At 40.1% G+C, this 14,054-nt stretch overlaps 2 protein-coding genes across 15 annotated transcripts in view; one reads left to right on the forward strand and one right to left on the reverse strand.

Annotated features, from left to right (window-relative positions):
- Window positions 1-4,698, reverse strand: part of RUBCN (rubicon autophagy regulator) — a 68,132-nt gene extending 63,434 nt beyond the window's left edge. For 2 of the 14 annotated variants that reach the window (XM_070583559.1, XM_070583544.1), the window contains exon 1: window positions 4,217-4,550. In XM_070583559.1, coding sequence (XP_070439660.1) covers window positions 4,217-4,329 — 113 coding nt within the window. In that variant the 5' untranslated portion in view covers window positions 4,330-4,550. Of the gene's footprint in view, window positions 1-3,429; window positions 3,491-4,216 lie in introns of all 14 variants that reach the window. The other 12 variants (XM_070583592.1, XM_070583585.1, XM_070583572.1 and 9 more) reach the window with 11 other exon arrangements.
- Window positions 4,654-14,054, forward strand: part of FYTTD1 (forty-two-three domain containing 1) — a 28,989-nt gene continuing 19,588 nt past the window's right edge. Inside the window, exons 1-2 of the mRNA XM_008518370.2 lie at window positions 4,654-5,029; window positions 9,328-9,456. Of these exons, the coding sequence (XP_008516592.1) occupies window positions 4,927-5,029; window positions 9,328-9,456 (232 nt within the window). The 5' untranslated portion in view covers window positions 4,654-4,926. The remainder of the gene's footprint in view (window positions 5,030-9,327; window positions 9,457-14,054) is intronic.

Below are 14,054 nucleotides of genomic sequence, written 5' to 3' on the forward strand. Positions count from 1 at the left end.
GTTCCCTGCAACTCTACCTGGATAAAGCTAGGCCAAGAGAAGGGATCTTCTACTGAGGGAAAGAGAGGGAGGAGAGTGAGTCCACAGTCCAGCCTGGCCTCTTTATCCCGGAGCCGGGAGGCCAAGGAGAGAAGCAGGGGGGGAAGGGAGAATGCCTACGAGGCCACAAGGCCCTAGAACTCTAGCTCTCCAGAGCCTTCCTAGACTACCAATCACATAGGAAATCCAGGATATCTTTTTAAAAAGAAACAATCTTTTTGTACATAGGGGGAAATTGTGTGATTTATGTAAATTTGTGTAGCTTTAGAAAATTCCACAATTAGTCATTCAGTGACTTGACCTAGAACCCTTGGTTTTCAGGACACCTACCCTGCCCAGAGAAGACAAGGCTAACATTTACGAGTGAGCTAGAGGCCCACCCATGAGTCCAGAAAAAATTCCCCTTCAAGTTCCCCTATCTACCCAGAGCAGATTCCTTAGTCAGAGAAAACCAGTGGTCAGGGAGCTGGAGACCAGTAATGCCTCCAGCTATGCCTGCAACCCTGCCTGTCCTGTTCTCGGCTGTATCACTGCGCTGGAGCACAGTGTCTTGCAGAGTAGGAACTCAAACTCTGATTGAATAAATGAATGCATATATCCTGAAATAAAAAGGCAAAGACCAGAACAGCAAAAGCTTAGAACAAAGGAGAAGGGCAACACAAAAGAGAAACAGGAAGCTACAGCAAAGCGGCAAAGAAAAAGCTACTGCAGCAGAAAACAGTGACAAAGGGGGTAGAATGAGAAGAATTGAGCAGAAAAGAGAAGAAAAACTGTACTGTGGGTACAAGTAGCTTAAGGGAGTTAGGTATAACAACTAATAGTTATACCTAACTAATATATATTATAGCTACATACAATACAAATTGTGCCTAACTCCCTTATTATACTAGTAATAATACAAATTACATCAACATATGAATTCTAAAAATCCTCTTCTGAAACACAAAAGAACTGTTAACTAAAATTAGACAAAGACATTGCAAGAAAGGAAATTACACACCAATATCACTCATGAAAAGAGAAACAAAATCCTTGACAAAATATTAGCAACTTAAATCCAACAACAAATCAAAAGGATAATACACCATAACCAAGTAGGTTCATCCCAGAAACGCAAAGATGGTTCAACATTTGAAAACCAGTCAATGTAGTTCACCATATTAATAAATTTAAAAAGAAATCCATTTGGTCATCTCAATAGATGCAGAAAAAGCATTAGATAAAATTCAACATTCACTCAGGATTAGAATTCTTATCGAACCATGAATAGAAGGGGACTTCCTCAATCTGATAAAAGGCATGTACAAAAAAATCTGATTATCATACTTAATGGTGAAAGACTGAATGCTTTCCCCCTGGGGTTGAGAACAAGGCAAAGATGTCTACTTTCACTGCTCCTATTAAACATGGTACTGGAGTCCTCAGTCAGTGCAATAAGGCAAGAAAAAGAATACAAGGCATACAGATTGGAAACAATTATGCTAGGTAATATATAATCCAGATAAAAAAAGAGTATATATTTTATGAGTCCATTTATATAAAATTCTAGAGAATGCAAATTAATCTATATTGACAGAAATATCAGTGGTTGCTCAAGCAGTGGTTGGGGGGAAGGGATTACAAAGAAGCAAGTGAAAACTTTGGAGATTATGGATATATTTATTATCCTGATTACAGTGGTGTTTTCACAGGTATATACACCACATACCTGTATAAACTGCACACTTTAATATATGTCTTTTACTGTCCATCAACAATACCTCAATATAGCTGAAAAAAGAGGGACTTAAAAGACATATCAAACTAATAAAAACAAGTTAAAGTATGAAATACATAAGAGTTGTGCTTACTTTTGAAGAGAAGGTAGATCTCTATGCACATTATGAAAAGAGAGCCAGAGGGGCCGGCCCAGAGGTGTAGTGGTTAAGTTGGCGCACTCCGCTTCGGCAGCCTGGAGTTTGCAGGTTCGGATCCTGGGTGTGGACCTAGCACTGCTCATCAAGCCACGCTGTGGCAGCATCCCACATAAAATACAGGAAGATTGGCACAGATTTTAGCTCAGGAACAATCTTCCTCAAGCAAAGAGAAGAAGATTGGCAACAGCTGTTAGCTCTGGGCCAATCTTCCTCAAAAAGAAAAGAAAAGAAAAGAGCCAGAAAGTGTTAATAGAAAAGTACGATGTCGTTAGGCCTGCCAGATTTAGCAAACAAAAATTTAAGCCTCCAAGTTAAATTTGAATTTCAGATAAACAACAAATAATTGTTTAGCATAAATATATCTGAAATATTGCATGCAACATATCATAGTAAAAAAATTTGCTGTTTATCTGAAACCTGGACCAAACTTATACTAAACAATTGTTCACTGTTTATCTGAAATTCAAATTTAACTGGTCTTGTATTTTATCTGGCAATCCTAGATGCCGTCATATCTACATTGTATGAAATCAAGCCTCTGAAAAGGACAGCCGCTTGAAGCCTCTGTTTATTTTGACTTAGATGAAGCTGCTGAACTGCTGTACTCTAGACAAAGGCTGCCTGCTCAGTGTCCAGCACAGTGCCTTATTCACAGTGGGTGCTCAGAACATATTTTCTGCTCTGCAAGCTGTGTGGAGATAAGGACTGCATCTGTCCTGCTCACCATTTTATCCCGAGGGCCTATTACTGTTCCTGGTGCTCAATGAATATATGATTAAATGAATAGCTGCATCTTCTGCCCCAGAAAATTGCAGGGTTGACCTTTTAATACCAGCCCTTGTAGCTGGCTGATCAACTTCTTGGACAAGCCCCAGTTCTGATTTCTTGGCTTGTCTCCCTCTTCACTTTTGCTGTGTGTGTCTCAGGTTGCTGTTTTATTTTGTATTGTTTTGTGCGTGACTGACCTATCCTTACCTACATTGCCTCTTGTTTTCTTGTTTTTCCCTTTGGAATCTGGGTGATTGCACTGAGACTCTGAGACCTTCAGCCCTTGGGCAAACCTGAGAGTCTGAAACACAGCAGCTAGGATTGCTTAATGAATTATTGCAGCATGTTCCCTTTAGAGCTAAGGAGCTTTTGGATGGGGCTTCAGGTTTGGGGAGACCAGTATAAAAGGAAATCTTTATATATTGGTGGTGGGAGGATTTTAAACATTTGGGATTTTTATTATCCTATAAATATCTGAAGTACAAAATGCATTCAAACTCTAAATGCATTAATTTTCTTCCACAAAATTAAGAACTTAACCTAAGATTCCTCCTTGTAGTTTACTCCCACAAATAAGCAGAGACTGTAGAAGTTATTTCTAGTGAGAGAAGGATAGTGTGGAGAAAAATGTCTTGTACTTAGGAGATTTTAGAACTGTAAGGAATCTTAGGATTCTTTATTTAGTTACATAATTTAGTATAACTACCTGCTTGTTTTGAAGAGGAGTATGAGGCCCAGACACTCTCCCAAGTTCACCCATTGAAGGTCTGAAGTGAGAGAAAGGTAACACTCAATAAAACCTAGGTCTCCCATGTACTACCAGCTCTATAACCCACTTTCCCTAGTTCTTAGCAGTTGGGAAAGCGGTGATGGCTGTAGGGTGGAACAGTAATAAAATGAAGCACATTGTGCTAAGAGCATACATGCTACTCTTCTTGGCATGCTGAATACTGTTCTTGGGTCTTTCTGAGCCCGTCCTCCACCATTAAAGTCTGTTGTACCCCTTCATCGGTGTGTTCTCGGATGATTCACTCTTCTTATATGGTTATATTTTTGTCTTGGGGAAAAACTAAATTAAGTACAGGCTACTGTGGTTTTGAGATACTTTAGGTCACCGATTCGTTTCTATGCAAAAAGACATTTTAAGAAGTAGAGAGGAGGAAGGTGGCAGAGATTTCTAAAGGGACAGAATACCTGCCCTTGATTTTTTCCTTAGACGTAAATGTCTTAGATAATTTAAACTGTTATGACGATGACATAACCTAAATGCTTCCACACAAACGCAGTTACTTTAAAGGAGGAGAAGGAGGTAAGAAGAGAGGGAATATCACATTTTGTACATAGGGGAAAAAAAGGTTATTACGTAGGAATTCATGAAATATTAAAAAGTTTTCCTATAGGGATGATTGGAAAGAAAATGAATCCTCCTATCAATTCCAAATGCAAATGAATTAGAGAAAAATGCAGTCAAATAAGCAGAGGTGCGTACTTACCCCTCTCCCAAGGGAAGATGAGGTCTTATTAAGGTAGCTAGTACTATGCAAAATGTTTTGAGTGCCAGTTGAGAAGTGGTACAGATACGGGAAACGTAAGCATTCACTTTCATTGGTAAGGTAAGGTGACGCAAGAATTGTGACTGCAGCCTCTGCTTGGCGTCCAGTCGTGGCGACTCCGCATGCTGCAGGTGGAGGAGCTGGCTAGGGAGAGGAGAGCTGGGACGCGGTTCTGCAATCTACACTCGCAGGGGTCTGTCCTGCCTCAGAGGCTGCATTGCAGTGGGGTGTGAAAAGTTCGTGTGTACCAAAGCTTAGGGGGCCCTTCTGTAGCAGGAGGGACTCGAAGGACACGGAGGAACATGATCTCATCTAAGGCATGTGATTCTGAAGTGCTCAGGGTCCTGCACCCCCCAACTTGGGCTGAAAAGCGAACTGCCAAAACAGCAGCCCTTGCAGGCGCCCAGAGCTGCGGGTGCAGTGTTTCCTCCCGTCCGGCAAGGGCCGCTAGGAGCGAGTCCCCGCGTGGGGCGACTCTCGTCGGCCGCTCGTCTCTGTAGCCCGCCCGCAGCCGCGGGTGGGAGGGAGAGGAGGCCGCCAGCACGCGTGCGCGCTCCGTCGGTGCGGCGAGCCTGCGTGCGTGAGTGGGAGGTGGCAGGCCTCAGCCTCTGGCCTTCACGGCTGTCGGTCCCGGCGCGACGTCTCGAGTCATGAACCGGTTTGGTACCCGGTTAGTGGGAGCCACGGCTACCCCGTCGGCGCCACCGAAAGCCCGCAGCAATGAAAACCTCGACAAAATTGATATGTCTTTGGGTGAGGAGCCGAGTTGGACCGAGTTGGAGTGGGGGGAGGGCTGGGTGGAACCAAGTCCCGCGGTTTGTGGGGGAAGGGGCAGTTGGCCGCCGTTGTCGATCGAGTTTTCTCACGGGTGGGCGGAACCAGGGGAGGGCCCTGGGCGCGGAGGCTGGACAGGCTGGTGCGGGGGTCGAGCCGGAGGGACCCGGGCGTCCCCGCGGCTGGGCTGTCTGAGGAGGGGCTGTGGGGGCGGGGGGCGCCTGGGCCCGGACGGTTGGAGGGGCCAGGGGTGCGGACCGTTTCCCCCCCAAGAGGCGCTACCACTCGCGGGTGAGCCGGCTCTTTGTGAGGATCGCTCGGCGGGGCTGCCTGGAGCGTGTTGGCGGTGGGCGTTCTCGGGGAGAGGGGAAGGTCGCCTAAGCTCTCCCTCCGGAGGAGGCTCCTGGAGAGCCCCGGCGGGGCTGCGCGCCTTGGAAATCCGTGCTGCCCGAGAGGGGCTGGTTGGCCGTTTCTGCGCCCGGCCTCTGCCTGGCGCTGTGGGAGAAGCGGAGGGACGCCCCCGAGAGTTGTCGCTGTGACAGGCGCCAGCCCGCGGGGCGCCGACCCGGGAGCGTGTGGCAGACGGAACACAGCGCCAGGCAGGGACTTCATCAGATGGTGCTGTGTTAGGCGGCGCTAGGGAAGCGCGTTCTCCTTAGCCAGGCCTCCCGGTTCGTTGATTAGAAAATTATGAAGCAGAAACCGGGGGCGGGGGGGGGGGGGGGAGGTGGACAATTACGAGGGTTGACGGGAGCCGGGTACGGCGCGGAGTCTAGCACGTAGAAGGGGGGAGTGGTTTGGTGAGGATCGTGTGAAAATCGGGAGGACTGGTGATTCAATTAAAAATTCCCACCGAACTCTACTGAGGCACTAGTCTCTCTGTTCGGCTCAGCTGGTTAAAAAGTAATCCCGTTTTTACCGGGATTCAAGTCATGGTGTTAGATGTGGTCAGCTGCCTGCTGTTTCTGTGGCCCACAGTTTTCTGGATATTTGAGAAGTACCTGACTCATGGGTGCCGCTGTGTAACTTTTCCGAGGATGGTAGCTTTCTCTTGTTGTGGTTTATCTGCAAAGGTTTAGTCAAAAGTCAAGAACTCTTGGTTTCTCTGATTGCCACGAGTCAGATCCCAGTATATGAATTAACTAAATCATCAGAAATAATAGGTTTGGCCTCGTCTTGTCTTACTGCTAGTCAATAATGAACGCTATAGAAATGAGAAATCTTTTGAGTTAATAAGGCCAAGAAAAAGTATAATAACGGATATTTATTGATGCTTACTACCTGCCATGCACTGGACTAAGCATTTTATCTGTAACTCGGTTTATCCTCATAATAACCGTTCTATGAGGTATGAGCTCCTGTTGAGAAAGAGCCTAGAATCCAGAACCACGCTGTCCCCGTTCAAATCCTGCCTCTGCCACTTATTAGCCATGTGGTCATGGGCAGATGACTTCTCAGTGCCTCATCTGTAAAAAGGTGCATAACTGTGCTTGTCTGCCTCAGAGGGTGGTTGTATTAAATGAGCCAGTAGGCATATATAAACCGTTTAGAACAGTACCTGGTACACAGTAAGCATTGTATGACATATACACACACTAAGCTATTATTGTTATTCCCATTTTACAAAACCTGAGGTGTAGAGAAATTAAATAGCTTCCCTAAATTCAAACAACAAGTAAGTGGTGGAGCCAGGATTTCAGTCTGGCTCTAGGGCCCCAAGCTTTAGCTGTTGTAGGAAGTGTTAAACGTGTGTTTTCATAACCAATACGTTTCTTAAGTTTCTAGGTTTTTTGTATGTATTTTGTTTGGTCATTAGGATGTACAAGTGAAGAAAACTTCTCTAAATAGGTAGAAATGCAGAGCTGTGGATGGCTAAAGTAGAGCTTGGCCCTTTTTCTCCTCTCCAAGAACATACAGCATTCTGTCAGGTGCCTTTTTTTTTTTTTGATGAGAATTTTACAGAGATGGGATGAAGAAATGATATCTATTTCACAGTTATTATGCTTTGTGAATATATTGTGAATATTATGCTTTGTGATCGTACCTGGAGAGGTTTTAGAATCTAATTCTGGTTACCGATAAACTGGCCTTATTGTGGCTCAGTTTCTTAATTTGAAAATGGGTAGTATAATAATTTCATAGAATTGTGAGAATTAAATGAATACATGTCAGAAGAATGCCTGTTAGTACTCAGTTACTAGTATTATTATTACCGTGTATATACCCTTAGTGTTATAAAAGAAACTTATAAAAGTAGTTCATCGTAATGGTTTGGTATTTTTTTTCCTTCTGTTACCTACCCTATCTACTCCTTGAGTAGGAGAAAGCCATTTTCTTCTTTTGAATTAGAAGAATCCTCTCTGCCACATTTAACTTGAGGATTTAGACAATAAAATGTTTAAATATAAAACAAAATGTTATGTTTGATATGCATTGCTACTTTTAATGTTTAGTTATGTTATATTCCATAATGCTCTTCTTTAAAATTAACCTGGTTAGTCAAAAGTATACTCTGCTTTTTTTTTTTAATGGTCCCCAGACCAAATTCATTTCTTTGGTTTGCTCTCATGGCTCTGAGATTTCAGACTTCTGGTGAAGAAGAAGTAGCATCTTGTAAAAAGAAAGTAGTATTTCCAAAGTAGTGTCTTTCTGACTGTAGTTTTCCCTTTCTGCTCACTGAAAATTTAAGTTCATGTATCTGATGTTCATGAAACCTTTTTTTTTTTTTTAAACTGTTTTTGAGTGTCTTTAACTTTGATGAACTCTTGTAGTTGAAGGATTGATCTCAAGGAGATAAGGAAGTACTTTGGGGGACATTTGAATGATTTTATTCAAGTATTTGTTTGAATGTGATTGAGAGTCTTAAAGATAGCAGGTAGATGAGATAGAGTAGTAATATGTAAGAAAGGATCCCTATTATCTATATTTCCTTCTTTGACTTCAGAAAAGACTAATTATATTAATATAATTGTTAGATTATGTGTTTAGAGCACTTTGGAAAACATAACTGAGGTTAATTAGTTTTGTTAAATTTTATTAAGTTGTTGTTGACCATGTTCAATTTCTTTAGTTTATTTTCTTTATCAATCATTAAAATTAATGTTGGAGTTGAGACTGTGGAAAAATGGATATTTCTAAAATGAGTATTTTTGGCTTCTAGTAACTTCCTTTTAACAGATGCAAATAGGAATTTGGAGTACATTTACTTTCGTAATCTTTACGTTTTTCTGTTGTGGAATTTGAACAATGTGGTGTTTGTGAATTACTTTGGGGAGTTTGAAAGTGTTTTTGGAAATAATGAGGCTTAGATCAGCAGAGAAAGGAAAGGAAACTCTGAATTACTTTGCTAGTGGAGTAGAGAACTAATAGTATTTTCTTCTTGTACTTTATCTTTTTTATGGTACTTGTTTAATTTTGTATTTACCATTTACATGTCTGTTTCCATCAGTAATTTTAAACTTATTGAGAGCAGGGACGATATTTTACTTTCCTTTGTTTCTTACAGCACAGCTTGCCATCTGTATTCATTGCACATAGTATATACTCCATAAATATTTGCTGTATTGAGCTGAACTTAGAAATTTAATGTTTTAATTGAATGATTTATTTTTTGGCCACCTATGGTTTTATTGAAAGGTGGTCATCTTTAAAAACTGGAGACTTCTGTGATTATGAAAAATAAGTATGAATAATTTTTGTAATCAGACTTTCGCTTATTTACATTTATCGGGGAAAGAAATACTATGGATAACAAATCTTCATTAATTGGTAGATCTGCTCTGGGCTATTGATTTGAACTTTTCCTACAAAACCTTTTTTCAGTGCTCCTAGTATATTGGCTGATTAGAGCTTTTATCTTCTTATCATTATTATCCTCTTATGGAAGTGCTTTCAAAGTAGAAAAGAAGTTAGGAACATAGGAAATCTATCAACTAGAAAAGGAGACAGATGGGGCCGGCCCTGTAGCCGAGTGGTTAAGTTCAGGAGCTCTGTTTTGGCAGCTCGGGGTTTCGCCGGTTGGAATCCTGGGCGCAGACATGGCACCACTCATCAGGCCATGCTGAGGCAGCGTCCCACATGCCACAACTAGAAGGACACACAACTAAAATATACAACTTTGTAGTGGGGGGATTTGGGGAGAAAAAGGAGAAAACAAAAAACAAAAAAAGAGAAGATTGGCAACAGTTGTTAGCTCAGGTGCCAATCTTTAAAAAAAAAGAGAGACAGAGTAATTGTGTCATTAAGTTAAAATAATCATCACATTTCTTCTATCACAGATGATATCATCAAATTGAATCGAAAGGAAGGAAAGAAGCAGAATTTTCCGAGACTAAATAGAAGACTCCAGCAAAGTGGTGCCCGGCAATTCAGGATGAGAGTACGATGGGGAATCCAACAGAATTCTGGTAAGTTTTGCAAATAAGCTTTAATAAAGAGCTGTTCTTTGTGGGTTCATAGTATGCTATCTTTAGTACATACTTTGAACATGGAGGAAATATATCAGTATCCTTTGTGATTTGTATTTTTCTCTTCTTTGGTTTTCCTTTAATCTTAAAATCTGGTAAACATTTAAATTGCCTTAAATAGATGGTAACACTGTTTCTTAAAAACATTAAGTCATTTTAAAGTAACCTTAGTATATAGTTTAAATTATATCGAGGGCTATAGAATTGTAAAGGATCTTAACGTTGTTATCATGAGGTCTTATCTCCTTCACAGTTAGATGTTCCTTTAACAGTCTGTCTGATGGATGACTGTATAACTCCAGCTTAAATATATTCAGTGAAAGAGCATACCACCTCAAAAGACAACTTACTCCATTATTGGAGACAGCTCTGTTTACTAGAAAATTTTCTTAATTTGAATTGAATCATGTCTGCCTATTAATACTACAGAGTTATAGAAAGCAAACTCTATTTTCTATATGAGAACCTTTTAAATATGTGGAGACTACTATTCTGCATAGAAAATGACTTCCAGACTGTATCTTATCATCCAAGACCCTTAGGATTTGTTAAATCCTCCAAAGGTGACACTCAGAATTGAATGTTTTAGATGTTATCTAAGAGTCTTGGAACTCTACATATATAGTTATTTTCGGTAATCTGGAAACTTGTTTATTTATAACCATCTTGTTCCAAAATGGATTTAAGGCAGTAACTGGGAGCACTGTTAATTATGTATGACTCATTAACTTTTTTAGCAGTTGTTTCACTGTTTTAGAATAAATCTCTGATCAAATTTTAAAAACTCTACAACTTTTTTACACATATGAAAAAGTATATGATAAACCAGCTCCCAAGTTTTTATCCTATATGTTGAAAAACATAAAAGATAATCTACTCTCCAGTGGGTTGAATATATTTAGTTCTATGTTTAACAGCTAATATGCCAGCATATCCTCAAAATATGTCTGTAACTGAAATTATACCATCCAAAAAAATTTATTCTTCCCTAATAATTTCTTGAACAGCTGACCCCAAGCAAGTAAATTTTGTGACAAGTATTTAGTTATAGCGAATGAATATTTAATTCCGGTGATTATATTTAAAGATTTCTTATAAATGTTACTCAACATAACCGTATTTTATATGATTTGTTTTAAAATAAGTTCAGAGTTCATAGAAGCCAGAATTATATTCATTTATGCTAACTATATGTTAAATACCTGGTAAATGCTCTGAACTGACCAGGTTCTCTGGGTATGTAAAGGTGTGGTCTTTTACTTCAACAGAGTAACAGAGAGAAGTTAGATAACAGATAAGATAGAAAACATACAGTTGAGGGGCCACCTTGTGGCGTGGCCAAGTGGTTAAGTTTGCGCACTTTCAGTGGCCCAGGGTTTCACTGGTTCGGACCCTGGGTGCAGACCTAGCACCGATCATCAGGCCATGCTGAAGTGGTGTCCCTCGTAGCTCAACTAGAAGGACCTACAGCTAGAATATACAACTATGTACTGGGGGGCTTTGGGGAAGAGAAAAAAAGGAAGATTGGCAACACACATTAGCTCAGGGCCAATCTTAAAAAAAAAAAAAAAAGAATTCCAGCATCTCCTCTAAAAAAAAAAAAAGAAAACAGAGTTGAGAATTGTTATAAGAGAAATTCCAGTAGTACTATAGGACTTTCGATAGGGATTTTGTGCTAAGAAAATCAGTGGCGATTTAATTGATAAGGTGAAATAGAATCTGGTCCATAAGGGAACAGAAAAGCTTTCCTTTTATGGGGTTTGTGATCTGAGCCTTGAGATAAATGATGTCTAGGGGCAGCTTAGGATCTTGTAAGATTGAACTTGCACTTGTATGTTCTCCACTTACATGTGACAGGGCCTAAAATAGAACAGCTGCTGCTGTCACTGAATGTGCAGAGAGATATTAAACTCTGATTGGTTAGAAGTTGAGATTTCCACGTTGTAATTTCAGTGAGGATGTTCACTTGAGGTAAGAGAACAAGTAGGACAGAGAGCCCTTGGCAGACACTCAAATTATTTTTGATGGCTGAACAAATACGTGAATAAACTCTTCCTAATTCTGTGCCTGAAATATAATTTGGTCAGTCAATAAATACTCATACAGTGTCCTTCAATGGTGGAATACTGTACAGCAGTGGTTCTCAAAGTGTTGTCCAGGGACCCTGGGGAATCCTTGAGATTCAAGGGGGTCCACAAGGTCAGAAATATTTTTATAATAATACTAAGACATTAATTGTGTTTTTACTCTTGTTCTCTCATGAATGTACATTGGACTTTTCCAGAGTCTGCACAACATGTGAAAGTTAAAACAGATTGAGTGCAGAAGCAGATATGAGAATCTAGCTATCTTCCATTAAGCCAGATGCTGAAGACATTTGCAAAAATGGAAAACAATGCTGCTCTTCCTAGCCAATATTTTTGTTTTGGAAAATAGTTTTTACTTTTCGTTTAAGATGTTGTTTGTCCTACATGGAGGGGGTTTATTACTCTTGTTTTAATGAAATAATAAGTAGTTTTTAAATGTCTTAGTTTTCACGTCTAGTATGGTAAGTATCAGTAAACGTAAACCCACAGAAACAAAAACTCTTTGGGGTCTTAAATAAATTTTAAGAGGGTAAAGAGGTCCTGAGACAAAAAAGTTTGGTAGAAGAGACAGGGAAATATTTGTATATTGCTTTGGAAAGGAACCAGTTGTATGATTACATACATTCTGTGATATGACATTTCCTAGAAAACTTCTCAAATCTTCATGTAAGTGATCAGACTCCAGAAATTATTGAGGCAAGTGGATGTTGGTGTCAAAGAAATTCTTGAAGAGTTTCAAAGGAAAGATGAACATTCCTGTCTCTAATTTTAGTTGTTCTCAGCCTTGGTTGCACCTGTAGAGCTTTATAAAGTAGACTGATAGTCTGGCTGCGCTTCATTTCTACTGAATGAAAATCTGCAGAAGTAGGGCCTATGGAATTTTTTTAAAGCTCTGTATGTGGCTAAACTGCCCCTCCGATGGAGCTGAAAATGTGAAAGGATCTTCAGAGATAGTAGTTCAAGTAATGAGAATGAAGACCCTCTGGAAAGACAGAAGAGAACTTTTTGGAGGGGCTAAATGGATGAAAACTAAGAAAAGACTATTGCATGAGATGATGTCTTCAGTACTTCATAGTGCTTTCAGAGTATATGAAGGTTACAGAGGGTAAGAACGGAGAGAAATTGAAGCAATATGTAAAGGTCTTTATTTGTGAAATGTGCAATGAAAGAGTGAAAAATAGAACCATTGCTAAAACTGAGGTACAGCTAGTGAAGTTTGTTCAGACCATACAAAGGGAGGGAGAGGGAAGGGATGATCCGGGTTTGCTAGAAGGTAGAGGAGAAGAAGCCACTGATAAGAGAGAAATAAAAGTTAGTGGAAAGAATCATGAGTATGAGAACAATGACAGTAACTGTCAGAAATAGAAGGCACCCAGAAATAGAATTCTATCCCATACTTTTCTCCTTTTAATTAATTGTATTCTTTCTCATGAGTCTTTCTCATTTAAGCATAAAACTTTGGTGTATTAAGAAATTCATCTATTTAATCTCTCTTTTTGCTCTACCAATTCATTCTTTTGGAGTACTTTCACATTTCTTTGTTCCTCTCTCAGTCCTGTATCATATCATGGTTGAGGACTGCAATAGTATCTGAAATGGTCTCACTGCCTTCTCTCTCCCTCTTCCATTCACTCTAAGATACTGCTTCTAGGGGCCAGCCCCGTGGCCAAGTGGTTAAGTGCGTGCTCCGCTTCAGCTGCCCAGGGTTTTCCAGTTTTGGATCCTTGGCAGAGACATGGCAATGCTCATCAAGCCATGCTGAGGTGGCATCCCGCATGCCGCAACTAGAAGGACCCACAACTAAGAATATATAACTGTGTACCAGGGGGCTTTGGGGAGAAAAAGGAAAAATAAAATCTTTAAAAATAATAATAATAAAATAAAATCTTTAAAAAAAAGAAAAAAAGATACTGCCTTCTAGACTGATGTAATCTGATCTTGAGTTCTGTGACCCCCTCATTCCTTGTCAAGTGCGGTTTTTATCCCCACTTAAAGCTCTCTGATTTGAGGCTAGCTACATCCATTTACTTCTTATCCTTTTCCCTAGACTGTCTCTCAGTATGCTGTGCCATCTTTGTACTTGTCGCTTCATGTCTATCTTCCTATTCAAATCTTGCCCTTTTTGTAGTACCTAGCTCAGAGCCCACTTTTCTATAATACTTGTTTTTTCATCTTTGGAAATATACCATAGGTTATATTTTCCTTTTACTATTCTTTAGTTTTTATATAACTAAAGTTTGGAAAAGTGTTCAGTTTTTGGAGCCACACAAACTTCCACTTAGCTCATGACTGCTATTTTCTAACTATGACCTCTGGGTGGTCGCTGTCCTTCACCTCATTTTGCTCACCTGCAAAATTGAGATCATAGCGTGAACCTCATCAAGTTCCCATTTAGATTAAAGTACTCAGCACAGTGCCTACCTGCTTTGTTATTTAATACAAATAAAAACA

The sequence above is a fragment of the Equus przewalskii genome, chromosome 18 (genome assembly GCF_037783145.1).
Source record: "Equus przewalskii isolate Varuska chromosome 18, EquPr2, whole genome shotgun sequence".
Classification (NCBI taxonomy): domain Eukaryota; kingdom Metazoa; phylum Chordata; class Mammalia; order Perissodactyla; family Equidae; genus Equus; species Equus przewalskii.